This window comes from Thunnus albacares, chromosome 17 (assembly GCF_914725855.1).
Source record: "Thunnus albacares chromosome 17, fThuAlb1.1, whole genome shotgun sequence".
Classification (NCBI taxonomy): Eukaryota; Metazoa; Chordata; class Actinopteri; order Scombriformes; family Scombridae; genus Thunnus; species Thunnus albacares.
This window is the reverse complement of record NC_058122.1, coordinates 15,414,140-15,436,224: the sequence shown is the minus strand read 5'-3', so window position 1 is coordinate 15,436,224 and position 22,085 is coordinate 15,414,140. Positions and strand designations below refer to the sequence as shown.

The window sequence follows — 22,085 nt, the reverse complement described above, 5'->3', positions numbered from 1 at the left end:
TAAAAATATTATATTCATTTTACAACACCATCCTAAAATGAACTTCATAAGCCTATTAAAATAGTTACATTAATTACTCCACCAGCTGCTGCTGCTGCTGCTGCAGTGTGTTCTCCATGCAGTATTTCCAGTCACAAAGCCCTCAGGCTGGCCTTGCGCTATGCGATCTAGTTGAATGGACAAGGTGGAGGGCAGACCACCTGGTTAGGTGACCTATGGCTCCCTGCTGATTGTCACCTCTGGCTGATCATTCGTGTGCACACTGTCTCTGTCTGTGTCTCTGCTCCTGTAGGTATGCCTCGTTTATCAGGCCCCCGGGGCTCCTCTCCCAGACCTCCAAGCACAGTAGAGCACCTCTCAGCCTCCAGCTTCCTCACAACAAGTTAGGACCAGTCAGTTGTTAACCTGCTGTTAACTAGTTGCTTCCTGTGTCCCAAAGTCATGCCCACACACAGTATTGAATGGTTAAGATAATATAGGGTCATTGTCATCATCTGTCATCGTTCATGCCATTTTTGTTGGCGTTTTGCTACATTTACAGACATTCTTACATATTTCTTTAGCGTTAATATATAATAGACATAATACATTCCTTTGCCTTAAACTCAGATGCACAGTTTGTGATACAATCTCAACATCATTGTGAGACATCATCATGAGTCACCATCATCATCACCGCCACCGCCATGATGTATGATGATGATGATAATAGTCATCATCAAAAACTTTGTCTAACTTTTCGCCGATTGTACATCCTTTCCTCCAGAAAATACTACATTTCTGTCTATTTTTACAGATTAAATGCAATAAATGGCTTCATCAGCCCCTAATTCATATATATATATGCAATAGTTGACAATGAGGAATGAGTACAATATCTCATTGTCATCATCTTCATTATCAGTCTTTTTGTTTCAATTTTTGTCCAAAGTTAATTGTCACTTTTTCGCATCCTTTCCAATCAGCGATAATCAATATAAATTGCAGCCTGAATCTCTGAGTGGGCTGTCTGCTGAAGGGCACACACACGCACGCACGCACACACACACACACACACACACACACACACACACACACACACGGGCTGAGGGGGGATGGGAACATGCTCTTGAGTCTTAAGTCATCCAACCAGCCAACCAGCTCCCCTTACTAAATAGACGCACGATCACCGAAACGCGAGGGGAGGCGCAACGGGCACGGAGCTGCTGGCTCTATATCCAGCGGCTCAGAGGCGCTCTGACTCCATTCACTTCAGAGTCCTACACAGCCAAGGACCTGTGCAGACTGCTGCGAGACAGGCTCTGGAAAGCACAACACGGACGATTTTCCCCCTGCTTCGACTGCCTTTGTGATTTTTCTCAGAGGATCTGCTTATTGGATTATATTCGTTTAGGGCTATTAAATCCTATCATAGAAAAAACTCGTGCGTCTTAATTCTGTCTGATACTGAAATTCTCCAAAAGAAGAGGAGCTGCGTTTCTTGAATATTTCAGTAAACTGGGCTGAAGTTTATTTGTTAGAGGGTGAAGGACAAGTGCAACGCGCCTCAGACTTGTCTCTTGGGATTGTCCCACTTGCGCCTGAGGAGCTATGTCGATCTGCCGCACAGAGCTTGTTGAAGAGGACGCAGTCCAATGTGAATAACAAGAGTCAACTTCCAGCCTCTTCAGCTTTTCACAGTTACAAGCAAGTGCAGCACGGAGTTTGACTGAGCCCGCTGAACAGCTCTGACACCCCGGTTTCCCTCCCCGAGGGGATGGTTGTGGATCTTCTGGGGCCAGGAGCGACTCTGCGGCTCCTACAGAATAGCACCTTTTTCTTGTTTGGGGTTAAATCTAAATTAAAGGGAGATGAGAGCCGCACTTTGTTACTTCCTGCTGTGGACGACGTACCTGCTGCTGGCCACCTCTGAGGTAAAGTTACAAGGACTCCACGCAGCCAGAGTGGTACGGGACCAGATAGACTGTGTCCCTCTGGCCCCATGTCATACAAAGTGGTGCAGGGTGCAAGGGTCTCACAGAGCGCACATTTCTCTAACAGCTAGACACCACAACTTGGAGTAATAGCTCCAAGTTTTGATATAGTTAGGCTCGAAGATAAGGACGTGCATAATTTAAGGCACAGCCTCATTTTAATTAACCTATAACATACAAACGGTTTCATCTAAGAAAATAAAATGAGCAGTTTAATCTGAGGGGCTATTTTAAGAACAGTGTGAAGATATGAATCCGAGAATGACCAAACAACATATCATCTCCAGTTACCATGAGGAGCAGTGACTGCGCGCTTTTCGGAACCAGCATCGCGTCTGCACTTGGACGCATATCGCAGTTATTTTTGGCTTTTGTGCCAAATCTGTTTGTAGCCTGAGCCAACTGGGCAAACGTTTTGGTTGGGCAAAGAGCATTCATGGGAACCGCTCCGGGCGATATAAATAGCCACTGTTCCTGTAAGACTGCACGGTTTGCTCAAGTTGAGGTGCTTGCAGGACCGCAACAAGTGCAAAGTGTGGCGAGCTGCCGTTCACACGGGCAGACGTAGCCCCCGATTTGTAGTAGTGCTCCAAATTCCTTTAGAAAGCAAACGGTTTTAAGTTGTTTCACTTATCCGCAAACAAGGAAGATAAGCAATATGAAACAAAGGGCTTTCTAAGATAATTAGGATACTTTCTTTCATCCGGCATCCAAGTTATACTAAAAGTAATAGTCACATTAACACGATTTCAATTTCATGATAGCTTTCCCATAATCATTGTCTTGCATGCAGGCAATTGGGAACATTTAAAAAAAATAGATATTTTACAAGAAAAAAATAATTTCTAGAAATACCTGGGTGCAGAAGTAGCCAAAAGACCCAAATCAAAAAATATTTGGTATATTATCCCACTGGAATACAACGTTTGCGCATTAGCAAAGCATAATTACATTGCATAATTTGTGAAGACAGTTCGGATCCACATTCTCACCATGCATGAGGGGGACGTAGCCTAAGAACAGACCTGCTTACTGTAGTTGGCACATTGTTGCGAAGTGGTTAACGCACTGATCTTCTTGGTGGTTGTTTAAACACAGCACATTTATTTATACAGACAAACAATTACAGCAATGTTTTGCCACTGACCTGACACATCTCTAACCCTCCTCTCTTGTTTGATTTCTTTGCAACCCCCCCCCCCCGCCGCCGCCTCCTGAAGGAAGTGGAGTTTCCCCAGGAGCTGATAGACAGACTGTCCCACAGTGAAATCCACAGCATCAGCGACCTCCAGCGGCTATTGGAGATTGACTCCGTAGGTAAATTCTGCCTCTTGATACTTTTTTCAACAGACCTGATTTACATTTTTGACTCTGATGCCTAAGTGGGATGTTGTCCACATGTGAGACTGCTATTGCTGATGTTAGAGTAAAGGAAAAGTGTGGGAGTACTAAAAGCGCCACCATGATCTACATCATCAGCTTTCATGAACTGTAAAATACAGTGTGCTTGTCCTTTGAAACTACAGTATCTATACTTTTACTGGAAGTCGAGGTGACCTATGTGTAATAATTACACAAATTAATAGTGTAGTGTCACAATTCATGGATCCAATTGGATCCAATGTTTAGGGAGAATAGGGGAAATCAGATGTTTGAATGGCATTTAATTTAATAAGATGCCAGGACTTTGCCATAGCTGAGGGTTTAGTGAATTTAATGAACAAACAGGAGTCCGTGTTGATTTTGCACACTCTGCATGGTATATTCAGCAGGGAATTAGTGTAGTTATGGCTCATTTTAGTAAGCTCCTGAAATCAAGCTCAAAAGGCATGCCCATGACTACAGCACTGCACAGGAAATTGCTGAGGGATCTGTGCACCCAGGGGAGCTTCCAAGTATAGCTCTACCGTGCATGATAAAGCAGTAGCCGTGATAGGTGCATCTACTGTACACATTTGACAAAGATGGACGTTCACTGGCAGGCTTTTATTTTTGCATATTCTTTCAGCTGCTATTACCACAATAAGCAATGATATAGCTACCAGACTGTCACATATGTTGCCCTGTAAACAGAGACAGCGGCTCGCAGGTCAGGCGGGTTTCTTCAGCTTTGGGTTCTTGGAGGTGCTGCTTCTTCTGTGGTGGGGGACCAGTCTGTGTCAGACTGTCTTAGATTAAGTTACAGGGGTGCGCTGGAAGAAGCTGTTTGCCTTCACTTGAGCCTGTATTTACACAGGCAGCGGCCATATATCAAATACATGGCTCCCCCCTAAAGATTTGTTGATGGAAATAGGTAATTACTAAATTTACTTTAACAGTCTAATGATGTAAGCTGCCTCACTGGTCATAGCTCATTAGTAACCTCAAAACTTATATTAAGCAAGGCAGCATTAGAGCTGGTATTTCACTCAAGTATTCTTCTGTTTAACCACATGATTACTTTTCTGATGGACGTATCAATTAGGACTAATAGTCCTGTATCATTAGTGTGTTTGTTTTAATTTTATTAATTCACAATCAAACCAACCTGCGCTCCATAACAGTGATCACCCCATTTTATGCTGAGCCCAGAATAGATCCCCAAAGTGCCTCTAGCATGAGAAGAGGTGTTTATAATTGAATTAACATGTCTTTCTTCAAACAGAGGAATGTTTTGCAGGGTAACAGTAGTAGGCTGATTATTATTACGAGGACATAAATCTGTCTGAGGGCCAGCTTGGCGGCCCTGGCCAGCCCATTAAAAGACCTTTGACGCCAGCCTGAGGGGTATTTTCAGAGCTTTTGTTGCGAATGGCCAGGACAGTAAAGCTACCGTAGTACTACAGGCTGGACTGTACATGGCATAGTATGCCAGCCAGGAAAGGAGGAAGGAAAGGCTAAAATTTATTTGTTTCTATCCTTGATACTATGCAGCACATTGGGACCTGGGAGATGTAACAAAAAATGATGACAGTGATGAATAGTGGATCCGGAAGATCCTCAAAGTCAATCATTTATTTTTTGAAGCACTTTACTGATGTAGGCAGCGATAATTTTTACCCTGTGGTTGTCTTCATAGCACTTGGTTGTCCTTATCTGAGATCTCTGTCAACTGGAAGAATGACTTTATAATTCAGCCTGTAAGAACGGATGTGTCAGGATCACTGAGAAGGCCTTCAGGGCTTATCTAGCTAGTGGCTATGTATTTCATTTAGTGTTGCTTTGCTTAGTGCAGGCTTGTATTTCTTTTTGGGCCTCAATGTGCACACATCCTGTGAGGATGGTGTCTTCGGCTCTGAGTGACAGATGAGATGACCTTGCTGAAGTCTGCAGATGGCTGTCTGGCCCCTGAGGTGCTCCTCTGCTCGCTTTACCTCTTCTCTATCCCTGTCTCCCTTCTCATGCGGCCCCATGGCCTGCTTGCTTATCTCTCTCAGTGAAGGACTTTGACAGAAAAGGGGAACCTGACTCTTGGCGTGGGGCAGAGGTGGAGGAGGGAGCATTAGGATTCTGGAGGTTATATTCACGCTACACGTCACTCAGAAGTAAGCAATCTGCTTTGTTTCTGACAAGCTGGCAGTGTGTTTACCTCCTTTACAGTTGGCAGCACTTCCTATAAACTTACAGTGCCTTTAAAAACAGACTTATCGTGTCTCCTACTAGCCTGCACACCCACAGGGAGGACCTGTTGCCCATATGACCTAAACTAATACTGAGCCATGTAACATGTTGATAATAGGAACAAAGGGGAGAGACAGAAAGAGAGAATTATGGAGACCCTTATTACAACAAGTCAACAACATGTTTCTTTTTTTACAGGTAGAGGGGAAAAGAAAGGGAGGAGGAGGAGTAAAGGGAGGGAGACAGGGCCCTGAGCTAATGGAGGGAGTAATTTGCGAGTCATAAAAGCCTGATTCATGGCAAGAGACTGTCTCTTGTCCTCTTTTCTCTTGTCTCAGTTTGACGACGCTCTGGGCATGTTATTACTTCTTAGTCACCTGGAACCGACGGAGGAGCAAACCCCTCACTCTACTTTTCCCTGTCTCCACCTTTCTATTTAACACTCTTTCTTATTCTGCCTCTATTTTTTCCTCTCTTCTTACCTCATTTTTTCCTGAATCTTCCTGCCTGATCGCTGATTGCGTTCTTTCCCTATTTTCTTTTTTCTTCATCCCTCTCTTTTGAATATAGAAAAAACTACAGAAAGGCCCTTCTATGGTGCTGAAAAATGGACTGTGCAGTCTATAAAAGACTTCTTTATGTCCTCCCTCCCTCTCTCCTGTCAGCTCTGACACAAACTGTCTCCGGGTGGCTAGGAGGAGATGAAGAGAAGGATAGGTAGGGCAGAGTGAGAGGAGGCACACTGGGAGTTCAGTCAGTGACCTGCAGTGTTAAAAGGTTGTTAGGTTGGAAAATCAGCCAGCTGTGACAATGAGTCCACCTGACAGCCTCGCAGACAGTGTAGGTGTGTGTCTGAAATTATGTGTCATGCACTGGAGAGTGTGTGTCTCTGTATGTGGGTACACTGGCCTTGCACACTGATTGCTCAGCCCTTTGCTTAACTGCAGGCCTCAGCTGCAGTCAACACTTCCTCTCTGTGGACCTTTGATTCTGGGTCACTGGCTGTCTGACTGACTGCAAGACAAGCTAGAGGGAAATTTCCTCCACTCTCACTGAGGAGATGATCTTGGGGTGGGAACCTGACATACCTGCAGAAAAGGCATCTAAAAGCAAATAAACAACCAATCCTAGAATTGGACCATTCATAGGTAGAGGAAATCCCTTCAGATGACTCTGGTCAGAGCACAAAGAAGCTGGATGAGTGGAATGTGTTTGCCTATGGCTAAGCTTTGTTGTGCTGGTGTACATTGGGCTTTAACATGTTATGGAGGATAATGAGAGGAGTTTGTGTAGTTGTGAGTGTGTGTTTATGTTAAGTGTACAGGTGTAGGATTGTGTTAGCTAGGTGGGTATGCTGTACCTACAGACAGGTAGACCCACCCAATTCGCAAACACTGTCAGACTCTGCTCTTTGGGAAAGCTTTATCGTTTTATTGCTGCTCTGGCACTCTTCTGTAATCCACTTCATATTGGGTGTGGACCAAAACAAGCAAGCTTTATCAGATGACCATGACTGTGAATGCGCTGAGCTGGCTATATTAGACTGGAGTTAGAGAGGTTTAAGAGGGTAGCACTGCAGCAGAACAAAACATGTACTTTTCCAAGCCAAGGAATGATTGAAAAAGTAAACACTTTCAGGTAAATGAGAGACATGAAACCACTAATTAGGTGCAGGGATAATGGCGACTGAGTACTACCTGTCAAATGACCACTTTAGTCCCCTGTGTGAAAGCTAGTTGTTTTTGAAGGAGCATGCTGACTCACCTGTGTCTAGCTACTTTATTCCTGCTGGGAAGGTTTAGCCAAATGAGTGACTGAGGCTGACACACAAAGCTTGCAATTACACAGAGGTCTGTGTAAAACTGTGCCTCCTGTACCCTGTGTACTCTTAACTGTTTACCTCAATTTGTGACATCATCAGTAGTCGCCTGCCTGCCCGCCTGCTAGCACGATAAAGGGAACCCTAAGCCCTTCAGGGAATCAAAGCATGTGTTACATACAGCACAAGAAGCCAGTAGGAAGTTACCATCTCATTATGGTCGCGTGACTAACCAACACATTGTTTGTTGTGGAAGGGTACATAAAACATCAATAGTGGATCATATGCGGCCTTCTGGTGAGGCCTTGCAAGCCACCCACCACAGTCAGTCAACACTGCTAAAGCTCCAGCAGCGGTTAACAGTCTCATAGCTAGTTTATTGGTTGAATAAGCTTTTGTATGTGTGTGTGTTTGTGCCTTGTCTGTGTGACATTATTAATATTGTTGCCTTCTGTTTTGACGAGGTACGGGAAATGATGTTATTGAGGAGCCCAAGCACCACAAACACCACAACCACCACAACCACCACAAGAACTACTCCCGTCACCCTGGTTACTACAACGACCTGAAGAGCTCCCAGCTCCACACCCGACGCAAGAGGAGCCTCGGTAAGACTGAAATAATACAATTATGCTGTCATGCGCAGCTCATAGCGCAGCTCAGAGGTTGCATCATGATGACCATGTTTGATACTATATACATCACAACTTGGCACAGCATTACAGTGTCATAATGCCTTAAAAATAACTTCTATCTTAAATATCCCCCCCTTACTGTACATATATGAGTTTCCACAAGAGGAAACCGATCGCTTTACACTAATTTCAAATAAAGCTAATAGTTAGTGGCTTTTATATAGTGTTTTTGTGGATAAAAGGCATCTTAATGAAGACATCTACCTAGTATTTATGGCAATCAAGGAATCATGAGAAACGAGACTGGTGTGTGAGGTTGACGAGGACGTCTGACATGAAGCCTTTTAATTGGCCAGAGGCTTGGAGATCTAAGGCACACGCGTCAGGAGAGAAATATATCCTTGAGCGTGGAAATTCCAGGCATTCAGGGTTCAAGTTGCAGCCCGTCTGGGCTCCCAGTCAGATTTCTTCATAAAACGCCACGCGGTACGATATCTGATCGAGGCGTGGAGAATACCATGTAGTGTGCAATGTGTGTGTTAAGATTGGCTGCATTTTCTTCACATCTCTCCCAACAGCAACAGCATTTAAAGCATTGCAGGATAAAGCGACTGGTCGTATTTCATGTATGTGCACTGTATGATAAGTGTACGATACAGTATAACATTTTGGCAGCTGTCCACAAAGGCCTTCACGTTCTGTACATGATGCACATATCATCTTTACGACATAATGGTATCTTACTGTACACTTGCTGTCACATCTTAAGGTTTGAGTGCCTGTCAGAGCATTAAATCTGAAATGAATGCTTACTGCCTTCCTCTTTTCACAATGGCCAACAGGGTCAAAGGCCATTATTAGATTTCCCACCGGCGGACATAAAGGTTTTCTGGCCTAGTCACGCTGCATTAACCCCACTGAGGGCTCTGAACAAAGGAGCAGTCTTTTTCTGTCTCACCGACTTGATCCCAAAGCTCCTTAGCTGATATGAGATCAGCTTTTTGGATAGCTTGTCTTCTTAACAGCCTTAAAGGAGGTTGGGTGTGATCTGAGGTAAGACAAACAGCTCCCACATCAAGTGAGTCATCAAATAATGAGCAGTGAAGGAATGCATGAAGCAGCTGGGAATGAAAAGGATGGAATACAACAATACATCAGTGTGCGCTTGCGTTTGGAAAATGTGTCACTGAACATTCATGCAGACCAAACGCATTAACTTGACTCCTTCCTCTTCTTGTCTGTCTTCCAGTGGAAGAGGCGGTCCCAGCGGTGTGTAAGACGCGGACGGTGATCTACGAGATCCCCAGGAGCCAGGTGGATCCCACGTCTGCTAACTTCCTGATATGGCCGCCCTGTGTGGAGGTGAAGCGCTGCACGGGCTGCTGCAACACCAGCAACATGCGCTGTCACCCTTCCCGCAAGCACCACCGCACCGTTAAGGTAAAACACACACACACACACCCCTACAGTATAGATATGCACACATACATTCACTTTCTTGTCTGCAAGCTTGATGAGTTGCCAAAAACATTACTGCATTGCAAGGTTAAACACACAATATATCATAGTCTCCCCATTTACAACACATACACTCTTTATAGTTACATAGATCTCCACCACTTTTCCTCTCACCAGGTAAGTAAATTACATGGGAGGCAAGGTTGGGTCAACCTTTCTTCCTTTCTTACCTCACTCCCTCTTTCCTCTACAGTTCATCTCAGTCTAACCCTCTCCCCTGAGCCTCCTTGGCCAGTATCCAAAATAGTGGCCACCTCACCTCCGCTGCCCCCTCCCCTCTCTCCTTCCATTACAGCCGATCACCATCCTCTCTCTTCATCAACTCTTTCCCATGCTTGGCAAGAGGCCAGGGTGGCCGTGCCAGGACAGCAGGAGGGAGGAAGAGAAGGACAGAGAGGACAGACAGGGAGGGTTGTTGGCACCTTCAGCAAGGACATCTGTTGAAGGGTCGACCCAAGAGGGATGCTCCTGCCAGATATAAGACAGCCAGTGAAAGAGAGAGAGAAACAGTCTCCTGTATCTTGAGAATGTCTGAGTGTCACCGGTTACTGCACAGCCATCTCTCTACTCTCTGTTTGTTTGGGCCCTTTGTCTTTTCTGGAAGCAGGGAGCCCGAAGGAGACGAGGCGACAAAGAGAAAGAGCGAGAGAGCGAAGGGGGTTGCACTGTTCTCAGAGGCTCTTTGGCATCGGTAGCTTGAAAACATGTCCTTCTGTTCAGGATCAGAGGAGACACCATGACTGGAGCTGAGTCATATTTCTGGTGTATTTACACTACAGCCTGATAGCCGGTGCATGGCTCTGTTTGGAGGTATGGGAGTTATGTGCTCTGTTCTGTAAGAGTAAGAGACAAGTGGGGGATAAACAGGATAGCCTGGAACACTCTGTGTGTGTTTGTGTTTCTCTCTGAGTCTATCTCTGCACTCTATTGTCTCTACTCTTTAATCATTGTCATCCTGCCTGGCCATGGGCACGGAGACATTGCTTTCTCCCCTGTTCCATGGAGGGCTTTTAAGATGCCGCTTCGATAGACCAGAGTAATAAAACAAATACCAACCCCACCTGCTGCTGCCTCCTGCCCCTTGGCACACTGGCACAGGTCGGGAGATTTCAATATGGATAGGAGGACATTCTCTGACCCCCTCTTTTAGTTATAGAGTAGAGACAGTAAGGCTGCACTGACAAGATGGCCATTGAAGGGCACAGGGCACTGCATCCAGGGCACAGGGTTTATGGTCAGAAATGCTGACTCATAGTGCGGTAACAGAGTCAATCTCTGATATACAGTACAACCCTGTGTGTCTGTCTGTCTGCATGCAAGCTTGTCTGTCTCTCCGTCTGCCAGACAGTCGGTATCCGTCGTCCTCAATAGGAGCTCTGTCTGTGATCACGGAGACGAGGACGGATCGGATGGGGAGACACTGACGACGGCATACAAGACACTAAGGCTTGATTCAGCTATTCCTGGAATGCCATGATCCATAAGACTTTGTCCGTGTCCCCCTCATGACACTGTCAAACCCCCGAGGACAAAATGAGCACACAGACTGGAGAGGGACCTTCAGGCATGTTGGACAGGGTTTCACGGGGCCGTTTTTTTCCATGTGGTTTCAGCCGCGGGGGGCAGAGAGGCGTTGTATCCCTGGAAAGGTCATCCGTCAGGGCTCGCTCCGGTCAGGAGACATTCACCACATTGTGTGTGAGAAACATTGTCTCATGCCAAGTTTTTTTTTCCTGTCTGTCCTCTCAGCAGTTAGGCTGAATAGGGGTTCAGTTTGTGCTTCTCCCTCCGTTTATTAGAAAGCTAAAAATGTTGCCTGTCTACCCTGTTTTCCTTCTGCTGGCCAAGGATGGGAAAAGAACACATTCGCTGTGTTTCTTTCCATCTCATGCCACTATGCATTTGTCCAAATGCACCTTTATTTATTTATGCCCCCTCTTCTCTTTCTCTCCTTCTTTCCTTTTCCTTGCTATGGACCCAAAAAAAAAGAGAACAGGTCTGTGCAGGCCCTGTACTGTACAAGCCTGTCCTGTTCAGTGGCAGGGTAATAAAAAAAGGCAACTTTAAATAGGACAAGCCTGAGGGAGGAGAAGGGGCAGATTTAAAGTCACTCTCTTTCTTTTTCTTGTCTCTCCTTTCCCCTCCTCTCATTCTCTTGCATTTCTCTTAAACTTATTTTGCACTTTTGTCCATTACTGTCAGTTGTGATATGTGTGCAGCTACGTTGGTAGTTGTTTTCCTGTTTTGTGCATACCTTGGCATGGGAAATACACAGTGAAAGTGTAAAGACAAGCGTCTTGCGAGCCATTTAGGGATGGTCCAAAATTCATTAAAAAGAGATTTAGTGAGAGAGACTGAGATGGAAAGAGAGACAGACAAATGGGGGAAATGGACAGAGCACAGATGCAAACAGAATATTTAATGAGCAAATGTTTTCATGTATTCAAACTCTATCATCCCAGCATTCCTTTAACTCCTCCTTCACCCCACCTCCTTTTGCACTTTCAATGACTCCATATTCACTCCCCCTATCCCAGCATCTTTGCTCTATCCTTTCTTTTCCATCGAAGTGATTCCTCCACATTTCTTCTTCTTTCTCTTTTTCTTTTGGTGTTTTATCACCGAAGGCTTGCAGAATATTTTCACCATTTTGTCAGTGTTATTGTGTCATAGTGCTCTTAGATGTATTATGATCTAGATACACTATGGCGTGAAATGACAGTCATCAAAATAAATGTCAGCATTGGCATCATTTCGATGGAACAAGATGAATTCCCTCAAACTCCCCTCATCCCTCCATCTCCTCCCTTCTGGTCTTCACTCTTTCATCTCTCCTCTTTCATATTTTATCATTCTCCCTCATTCTTCTCCTTCTCCTCATCTCTTCTGTATTCCCTCATATCTTTTTCTCCATGTGCTCACGGCTGCACCTGTGACCAGAATTTTTGATGGGGTTCTCATTTCTTGCTCACTAGACAAACTCACTCATAAAATAACAGGTGATTTTGGACAGGAAGGATGGAGGAGACTAGTGAACAAGGTGTGCACAGAAGGGAGAGTGAGTTACGTAGTGATCGCCACACGTATGTGCGCTTTTGCATTCTTTTGCACATTAGTCTTTGTGCACCAGTATGTGTGTGAATCTAAATGCCTCTTGTTCTTCCAGTGGGGCAGAGTAAACAGGCCATGACACAGGCAAAGAATGGAGCTGTCACTCATCCTCTCACTCATTAACTCTAAGACTTATGCAGTACATGTTGTCTGTAAGTTCATTATCTTCCCCTTCTTCATTCATGAACCCACATAAGCAGATACAGAAATAATGAGATGACATTTTCACAAAAAATAACCAGATTTTTTAAAATGAGCAGATTAGAAATACTTGATGTACCCCAGTAAATTTGGAGGTTTTCCACTACACAAATAAATTAAATCCTATTGCAACAACAGCTCACAGAGTGCTTTAGATAATAGATAGTGAAGAGAAAAATGGGGAAAGAGCTGCTAAAAAAAGTAACATAATTCACATAAATAACTACTGACACAATTTAAAATTGAAGCAAAACACGAGAACCAGTGCTTTCTATTGCCTTTATAAGGTAGTTTGATCTAATTAGTATAGCATATTTTGGCAACAATAAAGTACAGTTTCTATCATTTGGTTTGGTTTAGTAGCTGGAAACTTTTGATGGCCCTTGAAGCATATGTACAAGTATTTTGCAGAGGTCGGAGAGGGTCGACAGCGCACATCTGTGTAAACCTAAGGAGATTGTTTGCGTGTGTGTGTGTGTGTGTGAGAGAGAGAGAGCGCGTTATGCTACGTAAACTCCCCCACCGCAGCGCAGGGACAAGGCCATTTGTGTGAAGTGGCAGCAAGAGGAAGACGGGCCGCAGAGTAATGAAGTGTTGATGGCTGCTGGATCAAAGTGGAGGCTGACAGAGGCCAGGCGGATATAGCCACAGTGCTGAGTGTGGGGGTCCACACATCTCCTTGCACTGGCCCTAGCCCCGACCCTGAGACACACACACACACACACACACCCACCCACACACACACACACACACTGACAGTTACCTCAGCAACAGTGGTGCAGATCCGGGTGTTGGGGGAAGCAGTAGCTGTAGCCATGTGGTTTTGTGGGACCCTGACTTACGGGGTGTTTCATAAATAAAAGACAGTGTGACGGTGATACAGTGTGCATGATTTATGAATGTCTGAGGGGTCCTGTGGATTAGGTGAAGAGGGGGGGGCAGATGGGAATGAGGGGCCCCCCTGTTTGAAGTCCTTTGCAGCTGTGAATTATTTTCCCTTTGATTCACTCAACTCTTTCGACTAGATGAAGAAGGGTGAGGGAGTTTGTGTGTGTATATGTGTGAGTGTGGTGTGCACGACGGGGGTTGCGGAGCGGGTCAGAGACCATGGGAGCGTCCCGACCAAGCCAGAAGCCGGAGAGTTTGGCTTCTGCTGCGCCGGCTGGAATGCATCAGCTTGAGCAGGAAAAGTAGCAGTCGTATTTTAATCATATTTTACTTCATTTCTGTATTTTGCTTCACTCCTCCTCTCCTGTCCTCCCTTTCGCTCTTCCATTATGACTTCATCCTCCCCCTCCACCTCTCTTCTACACTCTTGGAGTCTGATTGTCTGTTATGTGAAATAGTTGTTCACTCCCTCTTTGCTCTTTCTTTCTCTCTCCTGCAAGAGAGCCATCTCCCACTCACTAATTTTACCCTTGTGTCTGTCTCTGCAATTCAGTCTGTATCTTTTTTGGTCGCTCTCCCTCTTTTAAATGCTCAGTAATGTCTTTCTCGTCTGCAATTCTGCTGTTCTGTAAAGACATGCGAAGGAGGAGAAAAATGACACATTGTGGTATTCTTTGATATTTGATATTGTATGATGGTTTCTTTTGGTCTCTTAGGGGAAGGGACAGGGTTAGATAGATATTCACATCTGGTGATACATTAATGTGTGTGTGTGTGTGTGTGTGTGTTTGGGAGAGGTGGGGAGGGAGTGGTGTGCCACGCAGTGCCTTTCTGGCACTGCAGGCCTGTGCAACATGATAAATGCTGTCGTTGCTTCCTCTCTTCTGCACACACCGCCTGTGATAACCCTTTCCACCCGTCACCCCAAGTGTGTCTGTGTGTGTGTGTGTTTTGCGGGGGGTTGAAGCAGAGGGTAACAGCAGGTTGTCTAGCCTGCCTTCCTCTGATGTTCAGTCTGTGTCTGCTGTGGTTTGCTCTCCCTCCCTCTGCAGATCATCTTGCATCTCTTCTTCTGGGTCTCATTTCTTCCTTGTTTGATTTCATGAGACAGACGTTCCTCTTCCCAAGCACATCCCCTACCTCACAGTTGTAGCATCTCAACAAGAGCTCTTTTTTTTCCAGGGCACAAGCTCTGTGTCTCAGTCGCCCGATTTCCCTCCTGAAAGATGAATTGCCACCCCACCCTGCCTCTTTCCACCCCTCCTTTCTCCAGACACACACATCCATTTTTATTTATTCTTGCTTGATTCTGTCACTGTTCCAATTCACGATGGCCCGCGGTGCACATCCACATCCCTGTTGTGTTTTCCTTGGAAGGCTGGAGTAAAACTTTCCCCTCCATCATGCTCTCATCAGTGCTTGGTGCTCAGGGAATTCCCAATTAACCCGACCGGGACAATCGGCTTCACACAGAGGGCCGCGGAGATTCAGAGGAAAGCCTAGGTCAAACCGAAGGGGGTGCACTTCCCAGAGCCCCCTGCCTCACCCCAACCCTCTGGATCAGATATCATTCCACAGCCACTCAGGGGACTCTTTCTCAGGGCCTGGCTTTCTAGGGAGTTTAGAGCAGTTTGATTTATACAAAGACAGTGTGGGGCCCCTCGTCGTAGTGTGGGGGTCTCTTTCTGATGTATGTTTTATGTGGGAAGTCATTGACTGTGCGCCGGATAGGAAGCCGGTGTTCTTTGTACAGAAGTGAAGAAGTGGATGAAAATGAGGGGAGGCTGAGTTAAATATGGATGTAAAGTGGAAAAATTTTGGGAGTGAAGACCACCATTCCTTCCTCTGTAGCATCAACAGTTTCCCGTAACACACAAAACAGGAAATAAGAGAGAGAGAGAGAGAGAGAGAGTATTGATGAAGTGGGCAGAGCAGAGGCTGTTTGAGAAGTATTGTGGCACACATATACACATTCAGACACAAATATAAATGTGTAAGTGTGTGTATCATGACTCCTGCAGGGAGTGTTTATAACCCTGCTGTTTGAAGGGCAAGGAGACAAGCCTACCGCTGGGCCTCCCATCAAGGGGGCCCATTGCTTTATCCCTCTATCAATAGCTGTTTGTTTGGCCTGAAGAGTTGTGCTGGCATGTGTATGTGTGTGTGTTAGTCATTAGGATCAGCCTCAGTAGTAAGTGTCAGACATGGCTGATTCTTTTGGCTTCTTGTTAGGTACTTCTGCACCCCCCTCAGCTGAGAGATTCCCGTAACCAACGACAGCAGAGCGGTCCACAGAGACAGCTGCATTTTTCATCTCACTCCTACAGTACCCTGTCTTTCAGTCTGATAATTTGATTAAGTATTGGCAATGGTTTTCTGGGAAAATCATATCATTCTGGGATACTGTCTGCACATTTAGCAGGTAATAATAAACTCTTGATAACGTTTCTATCTGTCTTCATCTACTTGTCAGTATCGGTGTAGTAAATTTCCCCAATGGGTAACCCAGAAACTAAATGTTAATAGGTAACACATGAATGTCATCTAATGCTAGTCATGATCATGGTCAGTCATTCTTCCCTCTTCCTTGAATAACCCCCTCTGTTTGCACACACACCCACTCTCTCTCTCTGTGTCAGGGCCCGATAACAGCAAACACACCACCAATAACCCAGACACCATTGTGCTCTGTTTGCTCACTGCATACCTCCCCTGCTTGCTTACCCTCTTTTTACTCCCTCTCTTCTTTCTCTTTCTCCTCCCTCCATAGAAAGACACTGTTGCAAAGGAGCGGCCGGTGAAACCGCTGGTCCCTGACTTCTTTTGGTCTCAGTTTTAGACTCACCAAGTGACTCCCCAGCCATTGTTACAGCACTGACATGAGGCAGCTCTTGCTGTGTGAATGTCAACATTACACTTTGTTTTATCAGACAGAGATTGGTATGTTCATTTGTCTGCATGACTAATTTACCACCAAGAGCCAGCTTTGGCGCTATGCCATCACAGGATAGAGGAAGAAAGCCTCTCATCTCTTTTGGCCCTCTGTCTGTGCGTGTGTGAGCCTCATGCTGACTGTAAAACCATGTTGTTCATAACACTAGAGAGCATTGGGAGATTGTCGGCCAATATCCTCTCTCGTGCAGTCACCAGAAAGATAGGTGAAGCAGGGGATATTGTTTCCATGTGGCCCCCAGGCCCTCAGTGGTGGATGAGGAGGTTACCTGCCCTTGGCACTCAGATCAGAGAGGGAAAAGCATGTAGCCACCTCCCCTGGGTTACACAACAAGATCATCATAACCTCCATGCAACCTTCTCTATTCAGCTTTCATCTAAGCTTTAATCAACATAGCCTATTCATAACCCTCCGAGGATCAGTCCTTTTCATTACTAGCTGTTGGGTGGGAAGTGGAGGTCAGTCCTGTTGTGTTAAACTGAGAGGGTGTTAGCTGGACTGAAGGATAGGAATTCCTGCATTGCTTTTGTGTTTGTTAGATTGGAAGGGCTGCTTTCTGGGGTTCTACTGCTTAGATTAGACCGTATAAACTGTATTTTTTGCATGCAGCAGTTAAGCAACTTTCCCTAGCCCATGAAGAAATATTAATGCGGTTTAAAACCAACCTACATGTCAGGACAAGGCAATGGAGTTTAGGTGTGTGTCTGTCTGGATGTGGATGCTCCAGGCCTGGAGCAGGGGGGGATCTCCCAGCCTCTCTTCTCTTGCCAGGGTAAACCTTCCCTGGGCCTTAGGGCGTACACTGCTTCCCCACCTATTCTCCATCTCTCCTCTCCCATTGTTTGAGCTTGCTTGGACAAGGTCATACACTCCATTCAGTATTTACACACCTGATCAACAGCCCATAGAGCACACAGTGAGCGGAACCCAATGCATCAGCCTCTGAGGAATGCTGTCGTCATACTTCAAACACATGGAGGCAAAGCTATGGCTGGCGTTTTTATGAATCAGTTTATGAAAGAGTCATCAGTCACAGCGCTATGCTTCTTGATGTCAGTGGATGGGCAAAGAGAGTGTGCATTCATTGACGACACACGCACGGCGAAGAGTAATGATGGTGCAGGAGCTGCCTCTGTAGCTAACCTTTTCTCTCCTCCTCTCTTCAGGTAGCCAAGGTGGAGTATGTGAGAAGGAAACCCAAGCTGAAAGAGGTCTTTGTGCGGTTAGAAGACCACCTGGAGTGTGTGTGCACGTCACAGCATCATGTGGTGGAGCACTCAGATGCAGAAACAGGTAATCAAAGTTATACATCTTTGTTACATTATTGCAAATAGTGTCAAAGCAACAAACAAACAAACAAACAAACAAACAAACAAACAAACACTGAGGCTGAGTTTGATGGCTGAGTCCTGCCCTCATCCCTACATCATCTTCCTTTCCTGACCTCTTCATGTCTGTCTGATGTTCTTTCTCCCTGTCTGGCTCTTGGCTTTGCACTGAGTGACCTTTTTTCTATGATTGCTCACAAACAGGCAGACAGACCTGTAAGGTGGGCAGTTATTGCAAAACTGTAAAGCTTGTGTGTTTGTGCCTTGTTAGACAAGGATGTGTACGTGTGTGTGTGAAAGCCTGTGTGTTAAGGGAGGGTGTCCAAAGGCTGCTTGGCAAGACAGCAGGTAAACTGCAAGTGCCTTGATCTCAAGCCTTTCTCTCCCTGGGAGCAGATAAGCGCTGTGATGTGTGCTGATAAGGCATCTGAAGTATTTATAGTGTGTCATATCTTTGCACTCTCTGCTTCTGTCCCAGGGCTGTTTTGCCTCTTTCTGTATCATAAACCCTGCTTCTTGCTTTTAACCCTCCTTCCAATCCACTCTCCCCAACTTTGTGTTTTCAGGCCACCGTAGGGCTAAAGATAAAAAAAGGAAACCAAAAAAACTAAGACCCAGCAAGGATTTATTGGCGACATAATAAAGTTGCACTCATTACCCAAAGTCCACTGGAGAGCTGTGAAGGGAACAGGTAGGACTTTAGCACAAAAGTGTCCTCTCACCTTTTGGCACTGCACTGGCCCAATCAGGGGTGAAAAAAAGGGCCTGCCAATCACCGTCACCAATCACGTCACAGCCAATCAGTCTGAGAAGGGGGAGGGCAGAAATGTTCTGTTCCTCACCGCTGCATGTTGATTTTGTGGCCTGCTGAGCATGAACACATATTTTGTGTCACTGTGTTGTGCTTGCGTGTGGTTGTGTGCACTGTTATTGTTGTGTTGTACAGTAAGACAACACTCACTGTATGTCTTGTTCCATTGCTAAAAAGACACCTTTCTCTCTTTTTTTTGCTTTCACCTACCTTCAATTTATTGTATCATCACCAATATTTATCCTCTGTGATCTCCGGCTGTAACTAAAAGAGAGATTTTTTTTCCACAATGTTTTGTAACACAAAAGTTTTCTTGCCGAGTCCTCTGCCTTTTACTTTGGACACACACAAAATGACACATGATTATTTTGACTGGACATTATGATGTCTGGTCTCATCACTATCTTTGAAATCTGGAGATGATTTGGAACACTGTGGATCTTGTGTGTGTTGTGTCAGCTTGGTTGAAATGCATGCAGAAATTGATGCAATTATGCACAAATTACAAAAATCCAATTTCTTTTCTTTTCATGATGAAACCCATGTTGTTGTTGTTGTTGTTGTTGTTGTTGTTGTTGTTATAAATTCATATTCTCATGTTAGTTCTTGCTCTCTCTCCCACAGTGGACGTGAGGTGAGACCAATTGGAACAAGGGACTTCAGCGTGGGAGGGACCTAAATAGAGGATGCCACCATCAGGAGACCTGCTCTGTCCTCTTCCCCGCCGCCATGCCACCTTCGTTTGAAAAAAACAAACTTTTCTGTTAAGATGAGTGACTGAATAATAAGCAACAGACAAAAATAAATAAGATGCCAAAGGTGCTTTTAAAAAAAAAAAACAATAACCAGTGATGATGACTTCCTCTGTGGTACGCCATCTACCGAGTCAACTGAACCCTGCCATTGATCAGGAAGAAAAGAGAATGATGCTGTGGAGCTCGGGCAGAGCATAAAGACGCCGAAGGGAGATGATGAAAGGGATTTGTGTTGAACATTTTGACAGACTTTGTTTGAACAAGACGCACAACAGTAACGGCCATGAAACAGCTGGATCGAGCTTTCGTGGGAATCGGTTACTCAGACTCCAAAACAGCAGTGGATGACCTCCAGCTGGGCAACATAAAAGTGCCCTGCCCTGTTTAAATGACTCTTGCATACACAGGAAGGAGAGATATAGGAAAAACAATGGAAAGAGAAAAAGAAAGAAAGAGACAGATGGGAGATGTGTTTTTTCTTCTTCAAGAAGCTCTGAGTTGAGTTTTTAGATGTTTGCTCTGAATCAAGAGACCCCTGGCGGCCTGTGACTGTGCCCACTTGCTCTGTACAGTAAAATCTGAAAAGGAAGACACGCCGCTACTTACAAACTATTTATACGTGTGGACGTTTGCTTTCTGTCTCTTCCAGTACAAAAGAAAGAAAGAACTAAAAGGATGTTTGTATGATTTTGGAGACATGCAATGTGTGGTCTGGTTCTTTGTAACAATCAGTATCACAATCTCAATGTCCTTTTTCTAGTTGTTGTTTTATCTTGTCATCCATGTTTCTTATTATATTACAGTATATCTGAATGATGTATGATATATGGTTTGGATATATGTGTGCAAGGAGGAGATGTGGGAGTCAGTACAGGAAGATGCTTTATTTTTGTTATGAAATATATTATGCTTACTTATAGCCAAGCAGGAATTATGTTTATTTCTTTCTGTTGATGAATGCCTGTATTTAATCCATTGGAAAAGATGCAAACATGTGTGGAGGGGGCATGGTGGAATAGATCAGGGAGAAAAAAGGCTGTCAGTGCTTGTTAGCCTGTGTGCATTGGCAATGTGTGTCAGAGGTGTTTAAAGGGGGATATAGTGGCTTAAACATGGCAACTTCATATTGAGTAGTCATATTGTAGCTTATTCTATGTCCTTAAAAAGCACTGCCCAATCATTTATGTAACAAGAGTGCCATTTCACACAAACATGCAGACAGCACATTAGAGTGTGTGCATGCCAATCCCATAAACACACTAAAACTTTATGTCAGAGCAACTTTAGTGTGCAAGTACCCATGTATGAGGCAGGGTAGAGAGGGCGTGTGCACGCTCACACACAATCTCTCTCCTACAGTACATGAAGTTATTTTTCACCCATATCACTTAAGCGTTGATAAGGAAGATGCCCGCCCGGCCTGCTTTACCAGCACACATGTTCAGCCTGCAAAGAGCAAAGTCCACCTCGGCCAGCTTAAAGAGCGAATGAGTGAGCAACGCGAATCGACAAGCGCATGAATGGGCTCCTTGTTTAACCAGGCTTTAACTCTTCTGTTGATGGGAGAACAGATCGCTGATCACTCCACCCTTTGATGGGACTCACACTTTATGAAGCCAGATACCACCAGGACAGATGATGATGAGGTGGCCTGAAAACAGTGCAGTTCTGGCCTCAACCTGTGCCCTGATGGAACAATTACTTCCTTACCAGTTCCTGTAAGAGTGAATAATGTGTAATCAGGCCAACACATAGCAAAAACAACAGTCCAACCTGTGTTTGAATAAGGAAGTTTGAAGGAGATTTTTATAGCAGTAAAAGAGTGAGTCACTGTTCACAGTGAAGTGAGTCAAGCGAAAGTAAAACAAGAAAAGTTTGACTGTTGCTGTATCAGCTGCCACTGGGTTGTGAACATCAGATCTTAAATAGACGCAGCCTGTCTGTGAATTAACTAACCATCAGTTGACTGGTGCTATATTTATAAGTCTGATGTTTCATCACTGTTTTGCAATTCCATTCACATCAATGTAAGATAGTGTTCTCAGTAAACAAGGGACCACGCTTCGAGCTATTTGATTAAAGAAAATGCCATTACGCTATCACTAAGCCTTTATCACTTTTCTTTTGGGCCTCCATTGGATAAAGACAGCAATAATCATAATTTATATATTTATGTTTTCAACAATAAATATATTTCTGCTCATGAAATTGTTCACTGAATGTTGAGTCCCATAATTTGTTTGATTTGTGTGTCAAGGATGGTATTTGAGGCTGAATTAAGTTATGAAACAGATGTTTTGCAGTACTTAAATGGGCACAAAAGTAAAGTTATGGAAAGTAAAACATTAAGTAAATGAACAGAATAAGCTGAAAAAACAGTACAGCATATGAAAGAGGTTAGAGGGACCACCCTGCACCAAAAAAACCTTACCTGCTCCCTCATTTCAAATAACTTTTGATTTTTATCTAAATGAAAGTAAAAAATGCAAAAAT

The 22,085-nt window shown here is 44.6% G+C and overlaps 1 protein-coding gene across 2 annotated transcripts; it reads left to right on the top strand.

The window, feature by feature from the left end:
• The first annotated feature begins 478 nt into the window (after positions 1–478).
• pdgfab (platelet-derived growth factor alpha polypeptide b) lies at positions 479–21,805 on the top strand. 2 transcript variants are annotated; one of them, XR_006398554.1, is made up of 7 exons: positions 479–1,913; positions 3,194–3,290; positions 7,857–8,000; positions 9,277–9,467; positions 17,865–17,991; positions 18,593–18,717; positions 19,462–21,805. XR_006398554.1 is itself a non-coding variant. In XM_044331718.1 (6 exons), the coding sequence occupies exons 1-6, from the start codon at positions 1,851–1,853 to the stop codon at positions 19,473–19,475; spliced, it is 636 nt and encodes a 211-aa protein (XP_044187653.1). In that variant the 5' UTR covers positions 1,139–1,850; the 3' UTR covers positions 19,476–21,805. The 2 variants fall into 2 exon arrangements, 1 of the variants encoding a protein (XP_044187653.1); XM_044331718.1 differs by lacking the exon at positions 18,593–18,717 and having other exon boundaries at positions 1,139–1,913.
• The last annotated feature ends 280 nt before the right edge of the window (positions 21,806–22,085 follow it).

Excerpts from the sequence above, each read along its gene's own strand:
- pdgfab (XM_044331718.1), top strand. The coding sequence starts at position 1,851 with ATGAGAGCCGCACTTTGTTACTTCCTGCTGTGGACGACGTACCTGCTG. Across the intron at positions 1,914-3,193 it reads TGCTGCTGGCCACCTCTGAG|GAAGTGGAGTTTCCCCAGGA; the intron begins GTAAAGTTACAA and ends CGCCTCCTGAAG. Across the intron at positions 8,001-9,276 it reads CCGACGCAAGAGGAGCCTCG|TGGAAGAGGCGGTCCCAGCG; the intron begins GTAAGACTGAAA and ends TCTGTCTTCCAG.